The following is a 23,732-nucleotide window of genomic DNA, read 5'->3' as shown; positions in this document are numbered from 1 at the left end:
TGTGTCTATGTGTGGGGTTCCTCTTCTCAGCAAACCTCATTGACACACTCAGCCGCATACCAATCAGTGTCGATGGCAAGATAACGCCAGCTCACATCCTCTGGCCCATTCATTTGATCCATCTATGCACTGGATAAACTATGTGTGATCTCAAGGCACAAAAACAGGAATCAGAACAAGAGAGCACCAGAGAACAGGGGGATCCCTCCCCTCCCTCATTCCTTGTCTGACACAGCATATGGCCAAACCCATTTTAGCCCTAGCAGGCACAACACTAATGACAGGGACAACACCAACTGCCCAGGCCACCTTGCTAGGTCACCTGAAACAAGACTACCTGGAAATTGTTGCCGTGGTAATGAGGAGTCTAATGGCAGAACAGCAGTCAATGCTAGCATGGGGTCTTTAACCAACAAAGGTTTTATAGAAGAGTATGCAGGAGGTCCCTGCGTTGACTACAGAAAAACAGGGGGTCTACTTGGAAAAAAGCCCAACAAAGCCAAGTAAACAGGTAGAACTTACTCAGTTTTGGCCAAAATTGTCAACGCTCTGCTGAAGAACCAGCCTAGAAAGGGCAGATCCTGGCCCTGGAAGCCCGCTGGCAGAGCTCCTCGCTGGGCTGCTGAGGATGGCCAGGGGGCTGCCTGCTCCGGCTCCTCAAAATTAGAGGTGTCATCTTCAGCATGCAACGCAGGAACGAAAGGCGGGAGAACTGCAGGAGAAGAGGATGAGAGGAGGGAATAAGAGAGGGCAAGGAAATAAAGGAAGCTGCGATGACCAAGGTAGTAAAAAAAAAAAAAAAAAATGTAAAAAAAAAAAAAAAAAACACAACAAGGAGAAAGGGGAAAGAAAGGAAGGGAGGAGGAACAGAGCAGAGCGGTGGGAGCCTAGAGTGCGGTAAGTCGCGCGTTGATGCACATGCTGCCTCTGTCCCTCCCTCCTTTTCTCTCTCTCTCACTCACATGCTCACTCGCTCTCTCCCTCACTGCAGCAGAGCAAGCTAATCAGCTGGAGCCAATGCTGTAGCATAAAGCTCGATCTGTGTTCAACTGTCAATAAACCAAGGCTGCATTTAAAACACAAACATTTATACATGTGATACTGCCGTTTATGTGGCATTTTAAAGCTATCACTCAAAGACAATTGATTAACATGAAGAAAAACGCATTAAAAACTCCTAAAAATCCAAAGAATTGCTATGTGGTTTTCAAATAATAAGTTTCATTTATATTCAGTGTTGATAGGAACATCATAACTAGAAAACAGCTCAGAGGAAATGACGGACATAGCGATGTTTGATAATCGCTTCAGAATAGGAGGGTTTATTCAACTGAAGACGGAAGCTATTCTGAAGAGAAAAACAAACACTCATCACCCCTGCAGCTATATACTTGTGAATTACAGAACCACTGAAGGGATGTGGTTCTTCAATGTGACCATCCTTTACTTAAAATGTCTCTCAATTTGAGTTTATGGGTGTGTTTTCTAACAACCGGCCAGCTGAATGTGCCAAACTCAATGGCAACAATGACGTTTGACAAACGCACATGTATTTCTGCCACAGAAAGCGTGTCTGGTGTCGCCTGCGTAAAAGATTTGTGCTGCGTCTGTTGAGAAGCAGATGAGTTGCAGATCTTTACTCTGTCTGCCTCGCTTCTCGTCTCTGCCTCCCTCCCATTCTCCTCCTCAGGAAAGAGCTGGCCTACTGCCAACGGCTCACAGAATCTCATTATTTTACTACCGACAACACCACTGGCAATGCAGTTCCTGTTTGTTGTCTATGTGCACCCACACATACACACACAATACACTTAAATATATATATGGTAAACAACATTAAGAGTCATATATCATCTGTCCACTAACATGATTGCAGCAAACCTTTGTCATTTCACACCAAATTGAGCATTTTTACTAGAAAGCCAGGAGAACAGAGTCTCAAGGGAGAGGAATCTCCTCACCTTGTCTTAAGTTGTTCCAGTCTACACTCGAGAAGAAAGAGTGACAGCGGAGTCCCTGGAAACCCAGTCGCTCTTTCGCTCCGCACAGCAAGCTCTGCACCAAGTCTACAAACTGCTTACTGGCCCGTGACTCCTCTGGAAACTTTAGATAGCGCTGTGGACACACAGCATGAACAAGGATTCATTACATAATATATAGACTGATCAGATAGTACTTAATTCAGACTGCATATTTTATGCACTATACTGGGAATACTAAGTAGACCGTTTATTTTTTCTGTCTTCTGGAGTTCCAAGTTAGAGACTGTTACAGATCAGATAAAACCAATGACTCATGTTAGTACCAGGCCAGATGTAATTCTACATACCTGGAAGTTTAGGATGTTGTGGACTGTCTTGGTAGAAGTGCCTTCAGAAAAAGGCGACCTAGCATAGATCATCTCATAGGCAATTATCCCAAGGGACCACCAGTCACACTCAACTCCATAGGTGCTGTGAGAGCCCCCATTCATGGCTGCCAGGACCTCAGGGGAGAGAAAGTCCTGGGTCCCAACAGGCACTGTGGGAGCAGCCACCTAAAGAACATTAATAAAACGCAATGATGTCACTGCCAAGAATACGGAATTTAATACATAGAGCAAACTCTGTAATCCACTTACAGTTTTGTTAGTAGTCAGCCTGGCAGCTGATCCAAAGTCGGCCAGCTTAATGTGACCGGTCCGATCGATGAGAATGTTCTCTGGTTTGACATCTCTGCAAGTGGATAGTTTGGAAGACATTTGATAATGCTTTTACTGAGCCGTTTGTTGCCTGAGTACTGCCGAATGTGTATGATAATGGAACACATTTGTAAACTCCAACAATATTTTATATCACATACCATCATACTTTGTACTCCAAGCTAAAGTACAGAGATACATTTCTCGTGTCGAATTAGTTTTATCCTTAATCAGAGGTTGGATTCGGTAACCAGTGTCTTACCTGTGGACGTATCCCAGCTGGTGGACAGCATGAATGGCCTCTACCAGCTCAGCCAAGTAAAACTGTGCCATGGACTCATCAAACTGATCCTCATATCGGTTCAGCAGAGACATCAGGTCACCGCCTGGCAAATACTCCATCGCCTAAAGACACATTTGTATACAATGAGGAAGTGGCAGAATAAAACTATAAGCAGCACATGGGATTTTGAAGAGCTATGTGTTTGAATTTGACTGGTCTGGTATCAAATGCTGTTGAAACATTAATGAAGATCTAAAAATATGTCTGCATTTAAAAGGAAAAACAAAGCAACAAGTGTAATCGCACATGTGCTTGAGCTTACATCAAAGCTGTGTTCAGCTTAAGCTTATAGGGTGGTTCTCCTCATTATAGATTCAGTTATGTAACACTGGTTACTATTGCAGATTTATCAGTGATACTGCAGTCAAAGCACTGGTCTTCAATTGCTAAAAATACACCAAGAATAACTGCAAAATCACAGTGGAGCTTGTGAATCTGTGATCACAGGGTATAAAAGACAACATGTTTTCAGTCAAAGCAACATGCCACAACAAAAACAAATCTCCTTCTAAGACATCTTGTTTTTAAAGTTTGGAAACACCTTAGTCCTGATGATTCATAATCTTTTCTGCTGTCTGCGCCCCAAGATTAAAGGCAACGGTCAAGCTGATTTGAGCTATATGGTTGCAGCCATACAGCCATAACAGGCGAGAGCCCCTGGCGCATGAATGGTCGGTGAGTCTGAATGAACGGGAGCATTCTCCAGTGTTACCTAGCAACAGGGAGACTGGGTGCCTCTCTGACACACGGATAAAGATGGATGCTTTGTATTTTCCTCCATGCTCAGTTAGGGAGCAGGGTTGAGACAGAGGGGGAGTGAAAAGAGAGGAGGAGGAAGAATTGAGACAGACATGCAGGGGGCACGAGGGAAGGTATATAGAGGGTGAGACAGAAAAACAAAGGGCAGTATACAATATAAAGCTTGGCTGACCAGGAAATGCTTTTCCTAAAACCTAAGCCGGTCTAGGTCATCAGAGAAAAAATAGATTGTATGTCAGGTTAACAGCCATCACAATGATTACACAGGATGTTCTCCGTGAGGAGTAAATTGAGTATTTTGCAGCTGAAGATGAGACCATTACAGGGTCTAACATTATGGGAAATGTGTCTGTTTCCGTCCTTAACAGAGTCAAATCACTCATTCTATGAACACACATTAAGTAGAGAGATCCACGGGGTGTTTAATCTATATGTGAAAAGCTTGTGGAAACAGTAGGCTCAGCTCTTGATTTTTTTTTCCCTCACTTTTTCTACAGTGGTAATTTATAGAATGTGACATTGTGATTTTAGTTGCAGCTTGATAATAAATCACATCAAGCCAAGCCCTAAGATTGCCCACAGCACCAAGAGGCTGCATCCAACAGAGAGGCCAGCATTGAATTACGTTATTAATCTGAACAAAATCCCAGAGCCTATTGAATGTACTGGTGGCTAACCTGCAGGCCAAAAAGATGCCACAAAAAAACTTGAAAATTTGCTGGAAGGTAATCTGTTTTCACTTTGAAAGTATGTTTACTATTTCCCCTTGATTCAGAGCTTTTCTTTATTTTTCATTGCTCATTTCAGATTCCTTTGCTGGAACAACTCATGCACTATTCTGTCAGATCCCACTGCATTGTTAGTCACATTCTGGAAACTACTGTTGTGAAGAGGAAAAAAATAAAATTAAATAAAATACACCTTCCAGTGCAGTTTTCTTGTAAACTGTGTTATATTGAATTCAAAGATATATTGTATACTGTGCATAAATTATGTGTAGAAAAACGAAACAAGACAATGTGTATTTGTGGGCGGGTAACTTCTACACAATGAGGTCAGTGGACAAATAATGACATACATAACATTATATTCCCCAAAATTCTTTTTTGTTTCTGTTTTGATTATCCATCCATCCATTATCTATACACCGCTTAATCCTCACTGGGGTCGCTGGGGGGGCTGGAGTCTATCCCAGCCCACTCAGGGTGAAGGCAGGGGACACCCTGGACAGGTCGCCAGTCTATCACAGGGCTACACTTAGAGACAGACAACCAAGCACACTCACATTCACACCTACAGACAATTTAGAATCACCAATTAACCTCAACATGTTTTTGGACTGTGTGGGAGGAAGCCGGAGAGCCCGGAGAGAACCCACGCTGCACGGGGAGAACATGGAGACTCCACGCAGAAAGATCCCGGTGCCCCCACTGGGACGTGAACCGGCGTATTTCGATTATGAAAACAGCAAAATACTAACTCAAGTAACGAACAACCACTTTGGATAATATACCAAACACCATTTCTTTAAAGATACTCGCAAATATTTCATTTGGAAAGCTCTGTTGCTGCTAACCAGCTAGCCTCTGGTTGTCCTCAATGTCATCCATCGAGTCTTTCATCGTGCAGATGGACTCCAACTCCACCATCTTGGACCGCAGTTGGCGGAGACAGTCAAATATTTCATCAACAGCAGACATTATGGTGTTCTTGTTCTGCTCTGCAGCCTCAGCTTGGAGTGAGCAAGTTCTCCACCTGCTGCAAGTACTGGTAGAAGTTGCCACCCAGCTTATGGTAGATATTCCAGAGAGCAGAGCAAGACTACCTTCGTCAGCTGCACCCCAAGATGCTGGAGTTAGAGTCTGTCCACAAGACAAGACACTCACCGAGGAGGCAGCTAAATGACATCAAGGGTCGCCACAGCAGTGACCTGGCCTGCGTATCAGTAGGGAAACTCAGATGAGCATATGGCATCTCACCCGTTACAGTGTAGTTGAACGTTTTATGCCAAGACAGGTTTCAGCTCAGTTCACTAAATGCTGGGAAAGCGTATGAGTATATTTACCAACAACTCACAAATAAATACAAAGATAACTACTATTAATATTTATAACTCTCTCTATAAAGACACCAAACTTGAAAAAAAAAAAAGTCATGGATATTCAATTTATCTTCCACTACAAACAATGCCAAACTACTACTGAATGTAAATTTGTTAAAATTAGAGCAATTCTTTTTTGTCATTGGATTAGAGATGGGTATACCATCACCAGGTTATGTTTATTAAACTTAAATCTGCAGTTAAAACAAACTCGTAAGCAATTGCTGACCTGAGGACTGCAGAAGTGTTGTTTTTTGAAATTAGCATCTGGCAGTCAAAAGACTACTTCCAGACCTGTACTGCAACATAAAAGACCTGCAATTTATGCACATATTATAGAATGTATGTCACACTAGTAAGTGCATTGTATGTGCCATTTGTTCTGCATTGTTATTACCCTATTAATCCACTTTGGCTTATGGAAATTACCAAAAGACCCTTAAAACAGAGAAATGTATGTAAAAGATAAAAGAATGTGCTGCAGTCTCACCAGGTAGACATTATCTTTGTCTTGGAAGGCATACAGAAGCTGTGGAATCCAGGGACTGCTGTTTAGAGACAAGATCCTCCGTTCCTCTTCATGAAAAACCACCTGGGAAGAATTAAAAAGGCATGTAATCAGTATATGTACCTGTTATGTAAGCAACACCAGTGTTTCAGAATCTGCTACCTTGAGTAGGGTCTAAAACACTGAACATACTACTAACACAATAACATGAGTAATTCATTGTGGTTTAAACGTAATCTGAAAATAAGAGACGTTGACGTACATATCACAACATTTTTATGATTACAATTTATGCTCTCCTTTTCTAGCTTCAATTTTGTGGTCATTTTGCAAGTGAGATGTCATTTAAGTTAAGCAAAGTAGTCACAGGTGGCACGAATAAAATGTTTCTTGTTCATTCAAACTGTTCACATGAAATCCCTTCCTGTCACAGCTCATGTACTATTCTGACTGAGATCTGTTCTATTAGTCATATGCCAGAGAGCACAGCTGTGAAATAACATATCCAAATTGGATTGTGTTGTTTTCAACCCTAGAGCACACTCCAGTGGTCCTTTTTAAGATTACAATTTTGGAGCACCAAGGGGATTAATGCAGAGTTACAATGCTTACATGAATCACTACAACATAAAAAATGCAACACTCTTGAAATACACTCTCAGTCCAACATATATACAGGTTAGGAAATAATTTTGGTGCAGGTTAGCTTCAAAATGAGGGCCTTAAACTTCTCATTCTCACTAAATGCCCGTGTTATGCTCATATGAAACATGTCTAAAGTCATTAATGAAACTTTATAATCCCATAACTGTAGCTTGATACTGGATGAAATCAGAAATGCTCAGACAAAATACACCGTGCTCATAGCAGACATTTTGATTTGTCATAGAAGGAAAAGCGCAGGTGTTACTAATAACATTAACAATGGCTGTGTGTCCCAGTAAGCCATGACAGTGTGCCAGTGAGCCAGCATGCACTAGAACCCTCAAAGTGGAGCTTAGTGGAACCCAGCCATCACCGATTTTAATATTTCCACCTGTGCATTTCCTGCTGTGACACATCAAATGCCTATTTTGTGGTAAAGTCAAATAATCAATTGAAAAAAAAGGGAAATCCACTATTCTATGTTACAATACAGCAATTGAATAAGTAGTACAAATCTTACATTTTCTTGCGTGCGTAAAACTGTCTTGCTCATGACTTTTAGTGCACAAACGTCTCCCGTAGACTTCTCTCGGACTACTTGGACTTCAGCAAAGCGGCCACGGCCCACCACCGCTTGAAGCTCAAAGTCATGAAGCCCAGGCTGTAGCGCCCGCAGCTCTGAGACCACTTCAGAAACTGTTCACAGACATACAGACAGGTTTTCAAAGCTTTGTTCCTTACAACTGAAGTTAAACAACTTTTAGGATGTGAACTTCAAAACATACCACCAATATAACACCTTATTCTATTAGAAGTACACAGTTTTATAGACACACTAATGCTAAAGGTGTTAAATAAAGCCCACCTGCCTGTTAATGAAAATAACATGGCATTTGTCTAATATTATGTTTATGGCATATAGTTGCTAGTTGTGTGATTCTAGTGACTTCATTTAAGGCTGATGCCAGTTTAGACTACAAAAAATGAACTAGAAACTGAATGAAAGTACCATAGTCTTCATAACTGTCAATTATTGTCAACAGGCTTGTCTTAACCCTCCTATCATCTTTGAGGTCAATTTGACCCCATTCAATGTTTAACATCTCTAAATAAGTCATTGACATACTTCTTCAGTTTTATTTAAAGGGCTATTTATCCATAAACTAGTGCAACAATTTTAATTATGATATTTTCTGGAGGTTTTGCTGGGGTCAATTTGAACCCAAGGATAAAAGATGTCAGTAAAACTTGAAGGTAGTAGGAGGGCTAAAAGCTAAACCAATTACATGAAATTACACCATCAGATTGTATTAAAATAGAGTGGGCTTAACAGGTTGTTGTTGTGTGTGTTTTTTTTTTTAAAGAGCTCTTTACACATGTGGAAAATGCATGCTTACATTTATTGACAAAGTTAGCCACATGACGTATCTTCATGAGCTCTGGGGAGGTGCACTCTTGGAAGAGCAGCAGCAGAGCCTCCAGAAACTCCTCCCGTCCTAGAGAGCCTCCTCCATGCTGCCCACACAGGCTGACTCGTCCCTGGGGACAACACACAAACAAAGGACAGTGAGGTATGCCACTGACTGTTCCTGCGACTGGTTTTAAAACTGTTTAGCGCGTGTGAGACAATATATATGAACAGGTAATAGCATGTAAACACCCAAGCTACACATTACCTGAAACACCTGGTTGAGTCGCGAGCTGCGGCTGGTGATGGGGTCAGTGGAGGACGACAGCATTTTCAGGCTGCCCTGACTCACGTATTTGAACTTCAACATGGTTTCTAAACGGGAGATGCTCTGGGAGGACAACACACGGCGAGTCAAAATAGAAATGCAGCTTATTAGCGGAGTACTGACAGCTACGGAACAAGCACCACAACTGTCAACAGTACGCGTCTTCAGCGTGCTAAGCTAACGGTGGCTAACGTTCGTTTTCTATCTTCGTTAACAAACATGAGCATCCAAACAAGTGTCCTCCATTGATATCCACAAAAGCAAAACGGTGTGATATGGGTTAACTCACCAGACTGCCATTCAGGTAGTTACAATAATACTTTTATTTTAAACGGAAACGCTAATGAACTGAACGGCACATTGTTTTCTTCTCGGTCTGCGTTGGTTCCGGTTAACTTTCAAATTTTTGCGCGTTCCCCGCCCACTTCACGAGCCAAATGAATGAAGACGGTCTCTGATTGGTCGATCCGGTTTTTATGGGCGGGACATGATGTAGTTTTAAACCAATCGCTGACGGTGGAGATCATCAAGGAACGCTATTGAAGTCCTCTTGCGTAAGAAGTGCATGTTTGCTGTGTATGGAAAACATAAACAGAACATTTTCTAAACACACTAATACGTTGTAATTAGAATTAGAAAGCAAAAACAGAGTTGTAAGTAGATTTCTCACGAGACAGAGGCAACTGATGCTGACCAAAAACTATAAACATCAGTTTCATCAGCAAGCATAAGCCACTGAAAACATGCACATCTTGAGATTTTCTCAATAAGGATTAACATTTAATTGAAAGAGGAGGACTATTCCAAAGTTTTGAAGCTGCCCCTGAAAAGACACCATCTCCTTTATCCACTAGGCTAACAGTGGACAGTAAAAAGGGCTTGTTCTGAGGATCTAAGAGGCCTGGAGGTAGAGTAAAGGCAGAGAAATTCTCAACTGTACCAATGTGCTAACCCATGCATGGCTCCATAAATAAATAAAAGAACCTTAAGATCAGTTCTGTTTCAACCAACAGGTAGTCAGGGCAGGAATGCTAAAATAAGGTGTACTACTTTCCTTTTTTGGTACCAGTTAGGAGTCTTGCAGCAGCATGCTGCACCAGCTGTAGATGAGACAGAAATGTCTGGCCAATACCCAGGTACAGTGACTTACAGTAATTTAGCCTGAAGGAGATTAGTACAGTGGTCACATTCTTTATGCACTATTTAGATAGTGGATGGATTACAGTTTGGTAATATTTTTCCTTTGAAAATAACACCACTTTAGTTCTGAATATTGGTCAAGTCCCAGAAAACACTTACTCTATAGTTTCTATTAATCAACCACTCTGTCTGTAACTCAGCCTTTTTCTCACAAATTTGTTTCTAAGCCCAAGCCAAGATAATCCTGATATATCAATATAGTTACACTTATTACCAACGACTGGCAACACTTTTAATCTGTATGTTTCTGTTCTAGTGTTCCGCACTAAAACACCAAGTCACATTCCTTGTATGTGAAAACTTACTTGGCAATAAAACCTTTCTGATTCTAAGATGTTTTTTTCCGTCATACAAATATATCATAAAACTTTTTCCCAAAGTCAGTGCCTCTTAAAACACCCTGGATTTCCACAATAGTTTTTCTACTTTTTTTCCACTTTAACTGATCTTTCTCCCTTTATTTGCTTGCTTAACAAATTTACAGACTATCATTATACTCTAATTACCACATGTTTCTTGTAGTGATTTGTACACAATAAATAACATTCAACAATTTGTGAATAACCAAAATCAGGGCCAAAACCTTTATTTCCAACAGAGATACATGTTTCATTATTGTCAGTTCTTGTTTTCCAAAATTGCAGGGTAAGATTGCCTAAAAACTAATAAGGAGCATGGAGCAGAGACTGGGGACGGGCCAGCTGCCTTCAGCGTTCCCCAGTGGCTGTAGGAGGTGCTAGAGGTGTGGCGTTAAATTTGGGGTTGAGCTTGGGATTTGGGGTTGGGAGCAGGGTTGGGATTGGGTTTGGGATTGGGTGGTGCAGGTGCAGGGGCAGGGGCTGGAGTCGGGGCTGGGGCGGGGGCGGGGGCTGGGGCAGGGGTCGGGGCAGGTGCAGGGGCAATATAGCACCCTCTCTTATGCCACTGCATGTCCCGCACACGTCGGACGGACTGGATCTGAGGTGCAGTGGCTCCCCAATCGTTCCAGTGCTTGAAGTCTCCATGCTCAAACACATACTGGCGCCCTCTGTAGCCTGGATACATGTATCCCACCCATCTTTAGAGGAGAGAGCAGGATATCACATTTCTAGGACAGTGAACAATATTACACATTAAATTCAGCTTTACAAGATTTAATTTTGATACGGTGGAGGTCATGCTAACATTTACTGTAACATCATGACCGTTTCATCTTACGTTCCACTGACAGCCTTAGCACTGGCCACACGGTCCTGGAAACCATGAGCCCACAGACTGGGGACATCATCATCAACAATCTCCATCTTTCTGCCCTCAAAGCCAGCATTCTCAAACAGGAACAGCTTGTGATCTGCGCTGTCCTAGAGAGTGAGAGAAAAAGCACGTTTCCATATGTTCAGCAGAAAGTTACATCTGCAGTTGGCACAGGCGTCTATGCAAAAATGTCAGTCAGTGTAACGGTACTGACCACTTTCAGAGGCCTGAAGGAGCTCAGATTGTAGTTACTCTGCCAGTTGGTCCAGGTGCTCCATCGAGGATATTCTCCTTTCTCAAGCACGTACTGCTCTCCTGCAAAACCTGGACGCTCAAACCCCACCCATCTAACGATACGGAGAAATTGCAATACATACATTCATGCCAAGCAAGAGTAACGACCAGAAAACAGGCTTTAGATGGACTGAGAATTGAACTGATGAAGGGCAACTGGGTCACTCACGGTCCCGACTCCACAATGACTGAACCAACTCTTTGTGCCTTCTCATACACATCTTTACATTCACCAGACCACTCCATCTTTTTGCCACGAAAGTTCTCGTACTCAAAAACTGCCAGCTGGAAGACAGAAACAGGTGGATAATACTGAATAATACTGTCCAAATCTCATGGTGTCGAGATCTTTTCAGTTCAACCAAAACCTTTTTTCCGTTAGTACAATGTGCAAAGTTAACAAAAAAGCTCATCTTATTAAATCTGGTACCTTGTATGTGGCTCCAGCCCCTCCTTGGCCCTTCTCTGCAGGCAGCTGGTCAGGGGTTCCCTGCTGTTCTGTCATTTTTATCTTCACAACGCACAGCAGCAACACGATTTAGTGTTATATCTATGACACGTATTTGTGAGTTCTATAACTTTTGTTAAGCTTAAACAACATTTAATTTAATCCAGAATAGGTTTTCAAAATGTATACATAAAGAAAATTAATTTCCCTACAACACTTGAAGCTTTACATAACTTTAGAAAACGTGGCCACAGTTTCGACTTTAAACAGCTTTTTTGTCAGAACTGCTTTGCTATCATTTTGTTGTTCACACATCTATCAGGAAGACATTTGCACGTGTAAGTTGTATATGCAAGAATAACACATTAATAGTTTACACACAAAATGCTACTTAAGAAGCAAACATTTGGATGCAGATAGCAGAGATAATAGGGAGAGAACAGAAGAGAAAAGGCCCGTCCTAGAGGAGGATGATCTGAATTCTGTTTACCTGGGTGGCTTGTGCTTCACTGCACCCCGTACAAGCCGAGCTCTCCGTCTTTCCTCTTTCTTTTCTTTCTCTTTCCTGTCTGTCTCAGTGTGAGGGTGTGTGCGGTTGTGGAGGCCTGGCGAGCGGTTGGTGGATGCCAGTGGGGGTATTTATGGTTTATTTCTGGCCACAGCAGCAAAAAGCCTGTTGATGCAGCAAGTCTGTCGCACCCATTGTGTCCATCACACTGCTTCTCAATAGGCTTGCCCTCTGTCCCTGGCACACTGGCAAACGCTGCCCAGCTCTGCCCATGCTGCCATCCTGACAATTATCCTATAGTGGGCACACGCACTGCCTGCCAGCCAAGAGAATGAACAGAGATCAGTCTCACTCAGCACTATTGGCCACACCCAGTTATCTTGCTCTCCACTCTCCAGTCTTCTACCTGTTTCTTTATCTTTCTGTTCGTCCACCATCCAAAAATCTGCGTCCAACTTTCTGCTCTCTCGTGTGCCTTTAAAAAAATAAAAAAATAAAAAATCACTAGAATAATTACATATAATTTCAAAAAAGTATGATCTGCGCAGAAAAGCTTTTACAAATGCAAACTATGCTGAAAATAATTCTTCATGCTCCACTATATCAAAAACAAGCACGCAACTTCATTTCATAGAAAAAGTTTTAATAAAATTCCCTCAATTTCCTCTTTACATACAGTATGTTGATCATAAATGATTATAGAATTGATGACATTCATTCTTACACATTAAAAAGGCACATAAATGAATCTGTAGCAGAATAATGCATTTTTCTAGAATTAAGAATGTACAAACCAAACATCCAGATTCTGTTTGTACACCACAAATATCTCTCCTCAGCTCATTGCTGATTTTCTGGCTTTTGGGTGTGTTAATAAAATCAGGTAGAACCTATTGACGTCCTGAGGGATCTTATTTTCAAGAGAAACTAGACAAAAAACTCCGAACTCTGTTACTACAGTTTACACTGGATTATTCTATTGCTTGGATGTACAGTATGGACGGTGATTTGTTATAATTTCTCTTAAAGTGCTTCAAGCTTTACTTGAGACGATTTGTGATTGGTTATAAGATGTAAAAGACATTTGTACAAAGTAAAAACTAACACACATTGTTATATTCAGTATTTATGTACATATGTGTATGCTTATCCATGTCTTTCTATGTTTGTGTGGACATGTGTTAGTTCAAAACAACCATGAGGATTTTCGCTGTCTGATGAGGGCTGTTTAAGTGGTTGAGACGTGATCTTAAGTTTACGGTTAGAATTAGATTTAGGTGGCTGTATAAGATGGAATGTATTATGTTAATGAGTGTCCTCACAAGCATAGAAAGGCGTGTGTGTGTGAATGTAGATTCCCTGCTGAAGGCCTCGTGTCATCAGTCCTTGTCAGCGTGTGACAGACTGAAACACTAAGACAGTCCATAGCTTTGCTCTAAAGTCCACTGGCGTTCCGCTGAGCCTCGATACAACAGTTGAAAAAACATGTACTTGGCATTAACACATCACAGTCTGGGCACACAGCCTTGGCACCATATTTCATTTACAAGCTGTAAAAGTTCTTGATTGCCTCTGTGTTCAGCAAAAGCCTGAATTCTCAGTAAAGGTCCAAAATAAGGCACTCGAAGCGCAGAATGCAGCAATCATGTCGAGGTGTTTGTCAGCAGCAGCAGCAGCAGCAGAAGTGGACTGATTCTGGCTGAGCAGCAGCAGCAGCGGCACAGTGTCTCCTAAAGGCAACAAAAGATGCAAAAGAGTTTTTTAATGTAAGTTTTAAACCACACCTCATTCTTGTCATATATTTAGCTTTTATAGCATAACATTTGCTGGATAGGTTTATAAGTACTCCGCACTACTGTGAGTGCATTCATTTTTAGCATGTGCTTAAAATTTCAAGAGCAAAAATACGGCTGTGAGCTGCACTTCCACGGGCGAGTAAAAGTGCATCAAGCAGAGTAAAGTGCATTCAGGTATGATTAAGATGTTTTTACCCACTGTGCAGTTTTGATGATGATAGGAGAAAATGTTGCAGGGATAATGGCCTGCTTCCTGTTTTTGTCTTTGCTGTCAGTGCAGTCACAGGCTGAAATTAAATAACCTGAATGTTCCTGACAGTGTTGCTGGAAAGTTTTTACCATTCACTTATGACTCATATGAAAATTTGTCATTATAGATAATGCCTCCACTTCTATAATATCCCAATAATCAACTGCAGAAGCCAAATGTCATAACTTTTATGCTTAACGCTCACCTATGGCTCATTTGGTTAAGTCTGTTAATGCTCTATGCATCACAAGCTGTTCAAGGCTTTAAAATATAAAATATTGGCACAAAATGAAAAAGCTAAAGATTTACAGTTCTGTTTAAAAAAAAGTTACATAAAAACAAATATGTCGTTTTCTTATTTTGCCTGGTGAATGTGTCAGTTTGAAAAGCATTGCATTTCATGTCTTCATCTACCTTCACCACAACAGTCGGTTTAACAATCTGGTAATTCCACCACAGGAGCGACTTAATATTCTCTGATTTAGGTGGATGAATTATGTGCATATATTGGCATCGTCAACCAGCCAAATTGAGTTGGAAAATATTGGCATATCAGATGCTGGCAAACATTAAACAGCTTGTATCCCTGCTAAAAATGTATCAAAATTCTGTTTAAAGCAGAAGTCATCCAAAAGATGCTTTTAAGCATCTAATGACCATATGGTTGCTTTTATATGAGAATGAATGTGTCCTGATTTTTTTTTTTTTTTTTGAGAATGAATGTGTCCTGATTTTTTTTTTTTTTTTTAAAGGACAAAAAAGAAAAAAAATGCATGAGAATCTTTTATGTGCTTCTATAATTCAGAATATGTGAGTGCAGTGATGTTGTTACACTGACTATCCAGTGTTAAAACAGTATAATAGAGAAAAGCCTACAACAATACGGGCTTGGCATCCTGTTGATGTTTATTAGTCCCAGGGTTGTAATAGAACTGTCCTTTATCTCGGCAACAACAAATAAAAAATCTGTCTAGCAAGAAGCTATGATTTTATGTTTCTAATAAAAAATTTAAAAATAATATGCGTCCCTCCTTTGAAAATAATATTAAATCACTCACCTGTGGGTGACTAAGAATCACCATGCTGACTCATACGCTTCTTAGACTTTAACTCTTTCAGCCAAGCGGGCGAGGACACAGCGCTAAGTGACACATATTTCAATAATGTTGGCATGGTTCTCATTATTTATACGGTTTACATAATATTTGCTGTCGTTCTCTGCTCTTACCCTCCGTCCTTGCCGCCTATGGGTGGCAGCACCCGCGCAGCCCCTGCGAGATGCGCAGCCGAGCGAGGAGAGCGCGAGAGCTGAGAGGGAGATGGTGCTGCTTCCTCATTTACAGTTTCTTTCTCCTCTCTTGCCTTTTCTTCATGTGGTAAACTTGCTCCTTCACTTGTTTTCTTTTTACGCCGGGCCTTGAATAGCGAGCATATACATTTTACTCGACACCCATTTGCATGATATTACACACAATGACGTTATGCAGGCTGAGCACTGAGAGAACTTACAAGCAGGGCTGCAGGGCTCAAACCAGGAAACACGGGGACTCTCTGGGAAGTGGGAGGAAGAGAGCTGACTGTCTTCGGTGTAGGCTGATCCTCCTCAGAATCAGACTCCCTTTGTTTCAAAGACGACTCCTTTGTGTCTAAAAACACAGAATTGGCAGATCAGTCAAAACATGCAAAACACTGCCAGACTTCTTTTTAGAAGTGGAGATATTTGGTCCAGACATGGTTTGTTTCATCTCAACTAAAAGAATCGCTGATTGGCAGCTCCGCACATAGATTAGAGAACATTACAGATAGTGTAATAACCTGTGGAGTCGTGGGCCCTCCAGTCCAGTGCTTCCGTCTGTGCCGTGCGGACCAAGCGTGACGGACGCGATCGGATTCGCCTCTTACCCAGGTCTGCCCTGGATCTCTGTGCGCTGGTGTCAAGGAGAGGAGTGGAGCTCTGTGCAGAGACACACAAACTGAATCTAGCAAGCACTGAATAGAATCCACCACAGTCACCTGTGTGCGTTACCACAGTGTCACACGATTAAAATGTAGATACAAGAACACTGGTTTTCTCAGGCAGGTTTGCAAAGTAACAGCCACGTTGTATGTTAAGTTTATACAAAATGACTCAGACATCCACTGGCGTCAGTCATGAAGGAGAAAATTTGAGAAACAAATCGTCACCAACCTCAGGGAACGGAGCCAACTCTGGCTCTTTGTGCAAATCAGTGGTATCGACATCTTCAGAGGAGACTTCGGCAACTTGTTCAGGGATGTGCTTTGAACTGAAGAGAACGAGAGTTACTCAGAATCATGTGTCTCAGGTGGAGATGAGAAGGCAAAGGGTGTTGAAAAATGCTTTTAGTTCAGTTCATTTTTTGTGCTGTGCTCTGTCAACCACAAGGGGGCACAGGGAGCTCAACTTTTGCCACTACTTATGGCACTTTTTACTGTGCAGCTGCACTTGGTTATGCTGCCACAGGATTTCTGTCTCTAAATTGCATGTTTCATTAAGTTGAATATTTTCGTTCAAAGTCTAAATAACATATTTGGTCAACAAAAACTGAAAAAAGAAAAGAACTTTACAACAGTTTTGCAGGCATGTGTTTTATTATTGGTTGGACAGCATGCCTCACTGATCATACTAGGAAACCGCAGCTAAACCTGGCCCTCCAACTACCACCTCCAGGCTACTTACTTTAAGACTTGAGTGTCAGATAGCTATAGGGCTTCTATTTTTCAGGTGTACTCAGTTTAAATTAAATCACTTCAATGTGAAGTCACACCTTCAGCAGAATGACAAGAATGACACTTAAACCCGCCCATTCCCATCTGACACTACAGAAGAAAATGAGGCAAGTGTTAAAGTTACAGTGGGGCTTGTTCTGTAATGCAGTCTCTTTCCTACCTGTCGGTTTCAGACGTTGGTTCACAGACCCCATCCTGCTGGTCTGGTTCACTGCCTATCAAAGCATCAGTGTCTTTGTCATCATCGTTTGTGAGGAAACTGTTAACCGGCACCTGTGAAGTAGACACAAAAATTCATTTAAATGGTTTGAAGCAGAGCAAAATCAAAAAAATGTTTTTTAGACTGTGAGACATCTTTTGCTAAATACAACCCCACATCAAAGCTATACTCATTTGGATAAACTGCTTTATCATGTCGGAAATATTTGTCTTTTCTCTGCAAATCAGCATATTAGGACTTCAAATTGTGGAGCTGAGACAGGGAGAAAATGGACTGTGTGCTGAGCCAAGATCACTAACTACAGAGGGAGAGAGGACGAAGGACCAGCCAAGCATGCGTCTTTTAATGAGCCGGTCACAGAGACTGGGCTGTCCTCAATAAACACCAGGAGCATGTGCATGCACGCACGCACGCTGGCATACACACCTATATGCCGACACGCCAAACACACTCACAATGTCACGCCCACATGCTGGAATGCATGGGTGCACACGCGCTCACACACACACACACACACACACAGTCCAAATAAAAGCAACCACAGTGCACTTCTCCTCACAAACATTCCTTTAAGCTCACTTCACATTTTATCAAGAGGCACATCCCAGTGTTGTGTTGCCTGATACCGTCACCTGGATACAAGACAACACTCCAGTAAACACTTGTGCCACCGTCTCATCTCCTTCGTGAGTTCATCTATTACTCAGGACTTACAGAGCAGCTTCATTTGCACAATGTCTGTTATCTGGCAGCATCACAGCATGAACGAATAGGCTTCTAGTGATTTTCCTATAACCGCAATCCGTGTTCAGATGCAGAGAAAAAACAAAGTCGGCTTTAATGGAGACACAGCTCTACTGCTGTTTCCACAGAAGTAGCCACTGAAGCTCACCAAGTTTTTAATGTTCTTTACATACTTAATCTTTTCACCACATCATTAAAATCTAGTACCTCCCTTTCATGCTATTTAAATTGCTTCTTGCGAATTCAAAAAGAAACTAGATTCGCTTTCAGAATATTTTCTGTCTGGGAGAGGTGCATATTTGTGGCAATTAATAAGACAATAGGCGAACGCATCTCAGTATGATTTGTATAGTAACATGAAACAGATACTGTTTTCAGAAATAGAGAATATTTTTGCTTTATAGTAACTTTTTAATTTAGACAAATTAGATGTTAGCCAGCAGTTTACACATTGCGTAAACATGGTGCAACATTAGCAACGTTTATTGCAATATGAAAAGTATGTCCAACCTTTACTTTCCTTTAATCTCTGTTTTGGTCTCTACCAACTTTTAAAGAAAATGCAGCCACAACATTAAAACCCAAAGTGGTGAAGTGAATAACACTGATTTTCTCATGATGATCACACCTTCAAGAAATAGGATTGTACATTAGGCAGCAAGTAAACAGTCAGATTTTGAAAGTGATGTGTCGGAAACATGTGACTGACTTTGACCATAGCGACATTTTGATTGCGAGAAGACTGGGTCAGAGCATCTCCAAAACAGAAGGTCTTGCAGGAGTTTCCTGTTATGCAGTGGATACTAAAAATTGGTCCATGGAAGGACAACCAGTGAACCGGCAGCAGGTTAATTTGCACCCAAGGCTCATTAATACACTTAGGACCAAAGGCTGGCAGGTTAGGGTTAGTGTTGTGGTCACATCCCATAGAGGAGCTGCTGTAGCATAAACTGCTCAAATCCTTTATGTTATGATAGAAAAGGAGATCTGAACAAAAGTATTGGAGGAAGGTGGCCCTGGTCTGATGAACACAGTTTAACATCATATAGATGACCAGGCATGTGCATCATTTACATTGGAGAAGAGATTGCAGAAGCATGCACTATGGGAAGAAGGAAAACTAGCAGAGGCCGTGTGATACACTACAGAAAAAAGTTCCAGGGAGATCGTTTTAACCCCCCTAATCTTCCTGCTCAGGGGGACAGTGAGCTACTTTGTGAAAGCTGTGGATGGGACTTCCTGATTGGTCAGATATGCAAATGTTTCTCACAGCATTTCACCCCATATTATTTAAAAACCTGCTACTGCAATGAAACCATTTATTTAGTTTTTGTTCACTGTGCTACAACAAGCACAATGATGAGATAATACTGTTTTGCACCGCCACATGTAAAAATGGCACAGTCACGCAGATGTCTGTTTTTGAAGAGACTAATTTCCCCAAATATTCACAGAACTTAAGACTGTGCTTGAAACACAAATAACAAACTTAAGAAGCCTTTAGGTTTGTTTCTGGACATCAGGCCCTGGAACCAAACGTTGTGGGGACTTTTGGTGAAATCAAGGTTTTGAGAAACACCTTGAAACGTTTTAATTTAAGTGACTGTTAGTATAAAAAACCTGTTAGTGCAGCTTTAATCTAAACATGCACAGAGATTCAAGATGCATATGCACAATGGAAACTCTATTGGAGCATGCAGGCATGTACATTCCTTAAGTGTTCTATTAGTAATAACTGGACAGTGAGAACTTCTAGTGTAGATGTAAGTATCTTATAGGCTGAAAATTACACTTCTGTATGCCAGGACAGTATGTGCTCGTGAAGGTGGAGGATGTGCTGTACAAGTTAAGACAGAGTCTGCTTCATTACAGTTTACCTGCATCACATTTTTGTCACAGTCAGTGGAATGTGTTAGAGGGCTTGTTTATGGTTAAGTGGAGAGGAAAACATCTTAAAGATGCCACAAGCACAACTAACCAAGACTGTACAAGTCTCTAACTGTGGATTTCTGTCAACAAAACATCAGCTGAATCAGCATGGATTAACACATTAAGAGTGAAAACAGCCTGCAGGTTGTTTTTTCTCCTTTTTGGCCTTTGAGTCTCCTGCACACCCACATGCACAGACACAAACATACACATCTACACCCACGTGCAGGCTGCAGCCACACCGCACACTTTTAAAAGTATAAAGATTATAATAAACTTTGTGTTGTTTAATAACAGTTTTGACAATTTTCTGTAAAATGTAAGATTGTAGTCTGATGTAATGGGCACTGATGTAATGACAGATAATGTAAAAATAAATACTATGAAGGAAGATGTGATCAGGTTAAACAAAAGGCAGAAGCTCACTCGCGTGCACGGACATAAACAGACACACAGCCAGTGTGGAACAAACCTTGTCCAAGTGTGTCACACTTTGTTATTGTCCTCTGCTTTATCTCTGACACACACCACAGACAGAGAGGGAAAGGGCATGCATGTACACTGATAAAACACTACATTCGGACAACTTTATCAGATAACTCCGTCCTTCCTGAAACAAACTGCCGCTGTCTGCTGCACTCCCTGTTTAGATTTGCATGCTTATCTGTTAACACATGGACGTAGAAGTGTTGGACTAGGAAACTAGTTGCATGGAATTCATGGAGCTTACTACAAAGTGTCTAACTCGGGTGTGACTTTGATGAGCCCAGGCCTTTAAAGCTGCCATTTTCATTCATCACTGTACCTGATGTAAATGCAAACAGACTGTTAATGCAGTGTCTGACTGTCTATATATTAGAGTTGATCTGAATATGAGTGCAGAACATTACAAAGCATTTACTAGTCATCTACCAAGTTACCATATCAGTTCTTACAGAGCAGGTTTCAGTGGCTCTCCTCTGCACAGTCTGCCGACTCCTGATGGAGAAGTGACGCAGGGATCTCCTGCTACGTCTGGCGAAGCTACGAAGCGGTGACATGGCTCTCTGAAATCTTCCTCCTCCACTTTCTTCCTCTTCTTCTTCTTCTTCTTCTTTATCATCCTCTTCCTCGTCCTGCTTCTCCTCCGAGGGGCCCCACACCAGCTCCAGAGCCCCATGCAAGGACCGTCGTACGCTGCCCACCCAACCTGCCACCTGCAGCTGGGCGGCCGACAGTTTTCCTCCGAAGTACTGCATGGTTGAAAAGCTCACGCAGCTGGCCGTCCTGACGCTTGGGTCACCATGGGAACTGGGTCACCGGAGAAACTGAGGTTCAGCTTTGTTAGAGATGAAGGGATTTTGCGGGTGAGTCAGAAAGCTGGGTCTGTGATCTGGTGTTCATTTTAGGCCAGCAGAAGAGACGGGCGGCACAAATGATTTCTTAGGTTTTGGGATGTCATACAAAACAAGATATAGTCCATCTTTCATGCGAGCAGCATCCTTCCTCTCTGGACATATTTTTATGGTTCAGCTCACACACACTTCCTGGAACAGTCAATCATTTACTCTCGGTAAAGAAGTAAATAGTCTGGCCAGCCATGTGTTTGCACTGTGACAACACTAGTCCTCTGCAGCATTAACTATAATGCATGTGACTTCCTAAACAGCAGCATCCCAAAACAAAGATCCGCTCATCATCGCATTATCATTCATTTAAAAGACACTGGAAGAAATCTGCAGCAAAAACTCCTCTTCGTTGCAACATTGGAAGTAAGAGAAGACTAAGGAAGGTTTTAGTTTAAATTTATAGAGTTACCTCTTCATGTGCACCCCTCTGTCTCTCTTTGGCTAAAGCTTGTTCTGCCACAGTCAAGCTTGTTGGCTTGTTTGCCTACGTCCCAGTTCACAAAAAGAGAGAGAAAAAAAAACAACAACAAAAAAAAAAACCAGCATGGGAAATATCTGCCACTCCAAACATCCAATGCCAAGTACAAGGAGGTAGATCACCCCTTTATCTCCTGAGTGATTTCAGAGCACGTCAAAACAAAGCGGAGGTCTGTGCTTGGATGTGGAAAATCCCGAGGGAAGGAAGGAAGGTGCAGCAGGCTGGGCCAAGGTGCTTTCTGTCCCTCCCTCCACTGCTCTCTTCCCGTAGGTAAATGCAGGCAGTGAATGAAGCAGGTCTTTGTGAGTCGGAAAAGGCAGACGGAACAGAAAACAGGAAGGCTGGTGGAAAGCTGAGAGAGCATTTGAGCAACTGGGATCACTAGATGAAAGAATGGACAGCAGACATGTGAAGTTTCTTGTCTGTGGATTAGCCCATCCTCTTTTGTGTGCATGTGTGCTGGAAAGAGTGTGTGTTTTGGGGGGGTTGATGGGCTCTCTGTCTGAAAACAGGGTGGAGAGATTGAGAGACAGAATGAGGGCAGATAGGGGCACCATGTATGGTCATTCTGACATGCTGGAGATCCAAATGAGGACATGCTGACCACATAACACCAAGGCCTTTCTTACTATAGGATCCACCCTCCTGTCTGTCTGTCTTTAAGTCAGTAGCCTGAATGAGGGGGCACGGTCGGCTGCACACCTTGTGTTTGCCCAGTAAACATTCTCCTACTTCTGGCCTTTCAGAATGAAAGGCTTCTCTCTGCCACTTTGTTGGTTTTCTTGCAGCGCCAAAAAGGAAACATCTTATTCATCAAACTAAAGTGTCACTGTGATCTCATCATGGGAGAGTAAGGTGCTCTCCATGAGATCAACTTGATTTTTTTCTGTGGTGCAGAATAAGGAAGCATCATTTCTAAGAGCAGCAGCGCCACTCAGTGGAGAGAACAAGGATGTACTCACACGGACAAGGCCGGCAAAGCAACGAAGCAGACAGTTTTTATAGTACACAAATGATTACATACAATGCCCCAATACAGTAAATTTAATAGGTTGTATGTGTTGTGGTTTGTTTTTTAAAGCATGCATGCCGAAAGTAGAGACACAGCATCACAACAACACACAGGGATTAGTTCAGTATTTCATCAATTATGTTTCAACAGGTGATTTATGTTTTTCATTTTAGGCTGCAATCCTCATTGGTCTGTCACCTATTACGCACCATGAGGCTAACACTGCTCAGGTGACTAAAAAATAAACATAGCTGACTATTACACTCCACCCAGCTGATTAAGACAACATCTATTCCGGTACAGTTCATTTGTGGACCCACCCAGATGTCAGTTCTGACACGGTTTGCCGCCTGCACATGTACTACCACTTTAATGGGTCCCTGAGTGTGAATTGACTGAATCAGAAAATACACTTTAAGTTTCTCATATTTTTATCATATATAATGATCTGCACTGCTGTCGATAATTAATAGTCAAAGTCTTCAACATTCAGTGGTTCTTCAGCTTCGTCCTAACTTTACAGACTTAAAATGAACTACACATTAATGACAGATCACATATGGAAGGGTGGTTTTCCCTAATAAAGAGTACACTTGTGTTTTTTCCTATGTTGAAACAGCTTAAAATTATCAGCCATTTGTTGTAAAGTTAGTTTTAAGCAAGGCATTACCTGCATCTATAACTTTGTTTATTGTTAATCTAATAAACCTCA

The 23,732-nt window shown here is 41.7% G+C and overlaps 3 protein-coding genes across 3 annotated transcripts in view; all 3 read right to left on the bottom strand.

Annotated features, from left to right (window-relative positions):
* Window positions 1-9,107, bottom strand: part of cita (citron rho-interacting serine/threonine kinase a) — a 38,620-nt gene extending 29,513 nt beyond the window's left edge. Inside the window, exons 1-10 of the mRNA XM_008294770.1 lie at window positions 9,062-9,107; window positions 8,713-8,835; window positions 8,434-8,575; window positions 7,557-7,732; window positions 6,374-6,475; window positions 2,943-3,085; window positions 2,621-2,714; window positions 2,330-2,536; window positions 1,962-2,115; window positions 523-712 (exon numbers count right to left, since the gene is read on the bottom strand). Coding sequence (XP_008292992.1) covers window positions 523-712; window positions 1,962-2,115; window positions 2,330-2,536; window positions 2,621-2,714; window positions 2,943-3,085; window positions 6,374-6,475; window positions 7,557-7,732; window positions 8,434-8,575; window positions 8,713-8,814 — 1,310 coding nt within the window. The 5' untranslated portion in view covers window positions 8,815-8,835; window positions 9,062-9,107. The remainder of the gene's footprint in view (window positions 1-522; window positions 713-1,961; window positions 2,116-2,329; window positions 2,537-2,620; window positions 2,715-2,942; window positions 3,086-6,373; window positions 6,476-7,556; window positions 7,733-8,433; window positions 8,576-8,712; window positions 8,836-9,061) is intronic.
* Window positions 9,108-10,722: 1,615 nt separating this feature from the next.
* On the bottom strand, window positions 10,723-12,004 carry LOC103366920 (beta-crystallin B3-like). The gene is made up of 5 exons (XM_008294786.1): window positions 11,930-12,004; window positions 11,669-11,784; window positions 11,420-11,552; window positions 11,170-11,312; window positions 10,723-11,029 (listed from the first exon to the last, which is right to left on the bottom strand). Exons 1-5 carry the CDS (start codon window positions 12,002-12,004, stop codon window positions 10,723-10,725), a joined length of 774 nt encoding a protein of 257 aa, XP_008293008.1.
* A 1,073-nt stretch (window positions 12,005-13,077) lies between these two features.
* Window positions 13,078-22,248, bottom strand: LOC103366905 (uncharacterized protein KIAA1671 homolog). Its single transcript, XM_008294769.1, has 9 exons — window positions 21,940-22,248; window positions 21,078-21,432; window positions 17,410-17,522; window positions 16,690-16,786; window positions 16,317-16,455; window positions 16,011-16,147; window positions 15,730-15,917; window positions 15,560-15,642; window positions 13,078-14,185 (listed from the first exon to the last, which is right to left on the bottom strand). The coding sequence occupies exons 1-8, from the start codon at window positions 21,945-21,947 to the stop codon at window positions 15,570-15,572; spliced, it is 1,110 nt and encodes a 369-aa protein (XP_008292991.1). The 5' UTR covers window positions 21,948-22,248; the 3' UTR covers window positions 13,078-14,185; window positions 15,560-15,569.
* Between the last annotated feature and the right edge of the window lie 1,484 nt (window positions 22,249-23,732).

This window comes from Stegastes partitus, unplaced genomic scaffold (assembly GCF_000690725.1).
Source record: "Stegastes partitus isolate 25-593 unplaced genomic scaffold, Stegastes_partitus-1.0.2 Scaffold993, whole genome shotgun sequence".
NCBI lineage: Eukaryota > Metazoa > Chordata > Actinopteri > Pomacentridae > Stegastes > Stegastes partitus.
This window is presented reverse-complemented; position numbering and strand designations above follow the sequence as displayed.

Excerpts from the sequence above, each read along its gene's own strand:
- LOC103366920 (XM_008294786.1), bottom strand. The coding sequence starts at position 12,004 with ATGACAGAACAGCAGGGAACCCCTGACCAGCTGCCTGCAGAGAAGGGC. Across the intron at positions 11,313-11,419 it reads CCTTCAGGCCTCTGAAAGTG|GACAGCGCAGATCACAAGCT; the intron begins GTCAGTACCGTT and ends CTCACTCTCTAG. Across the intron at positions 11,030-11,169 it reads GCTAAGGCTGTCAGTGGAAC|ATGGGTGGGATACATGTATC; the intron begins GTAAGATGAAAC and ends TCTCCTCTAAAG.
- LOC103366905 (XM_008294769.1), bottom strand. Across the intron at positions 17,523-21,077 it reads GAGCCACTGAAACCTGCTCT|GTGCCGGTTAACAGTTTCCT; the intron begins GTAAGAACTGAT and ends TCTACTTCACAG. Across the intron at positions 16,787-17,409 it reads CCAACGTCTGAAACCGACAG|TTCAAAGCACATCCCTGAAC; the intron begins GTAGGAAAGAGA and ends CGTTCTCTTCAG.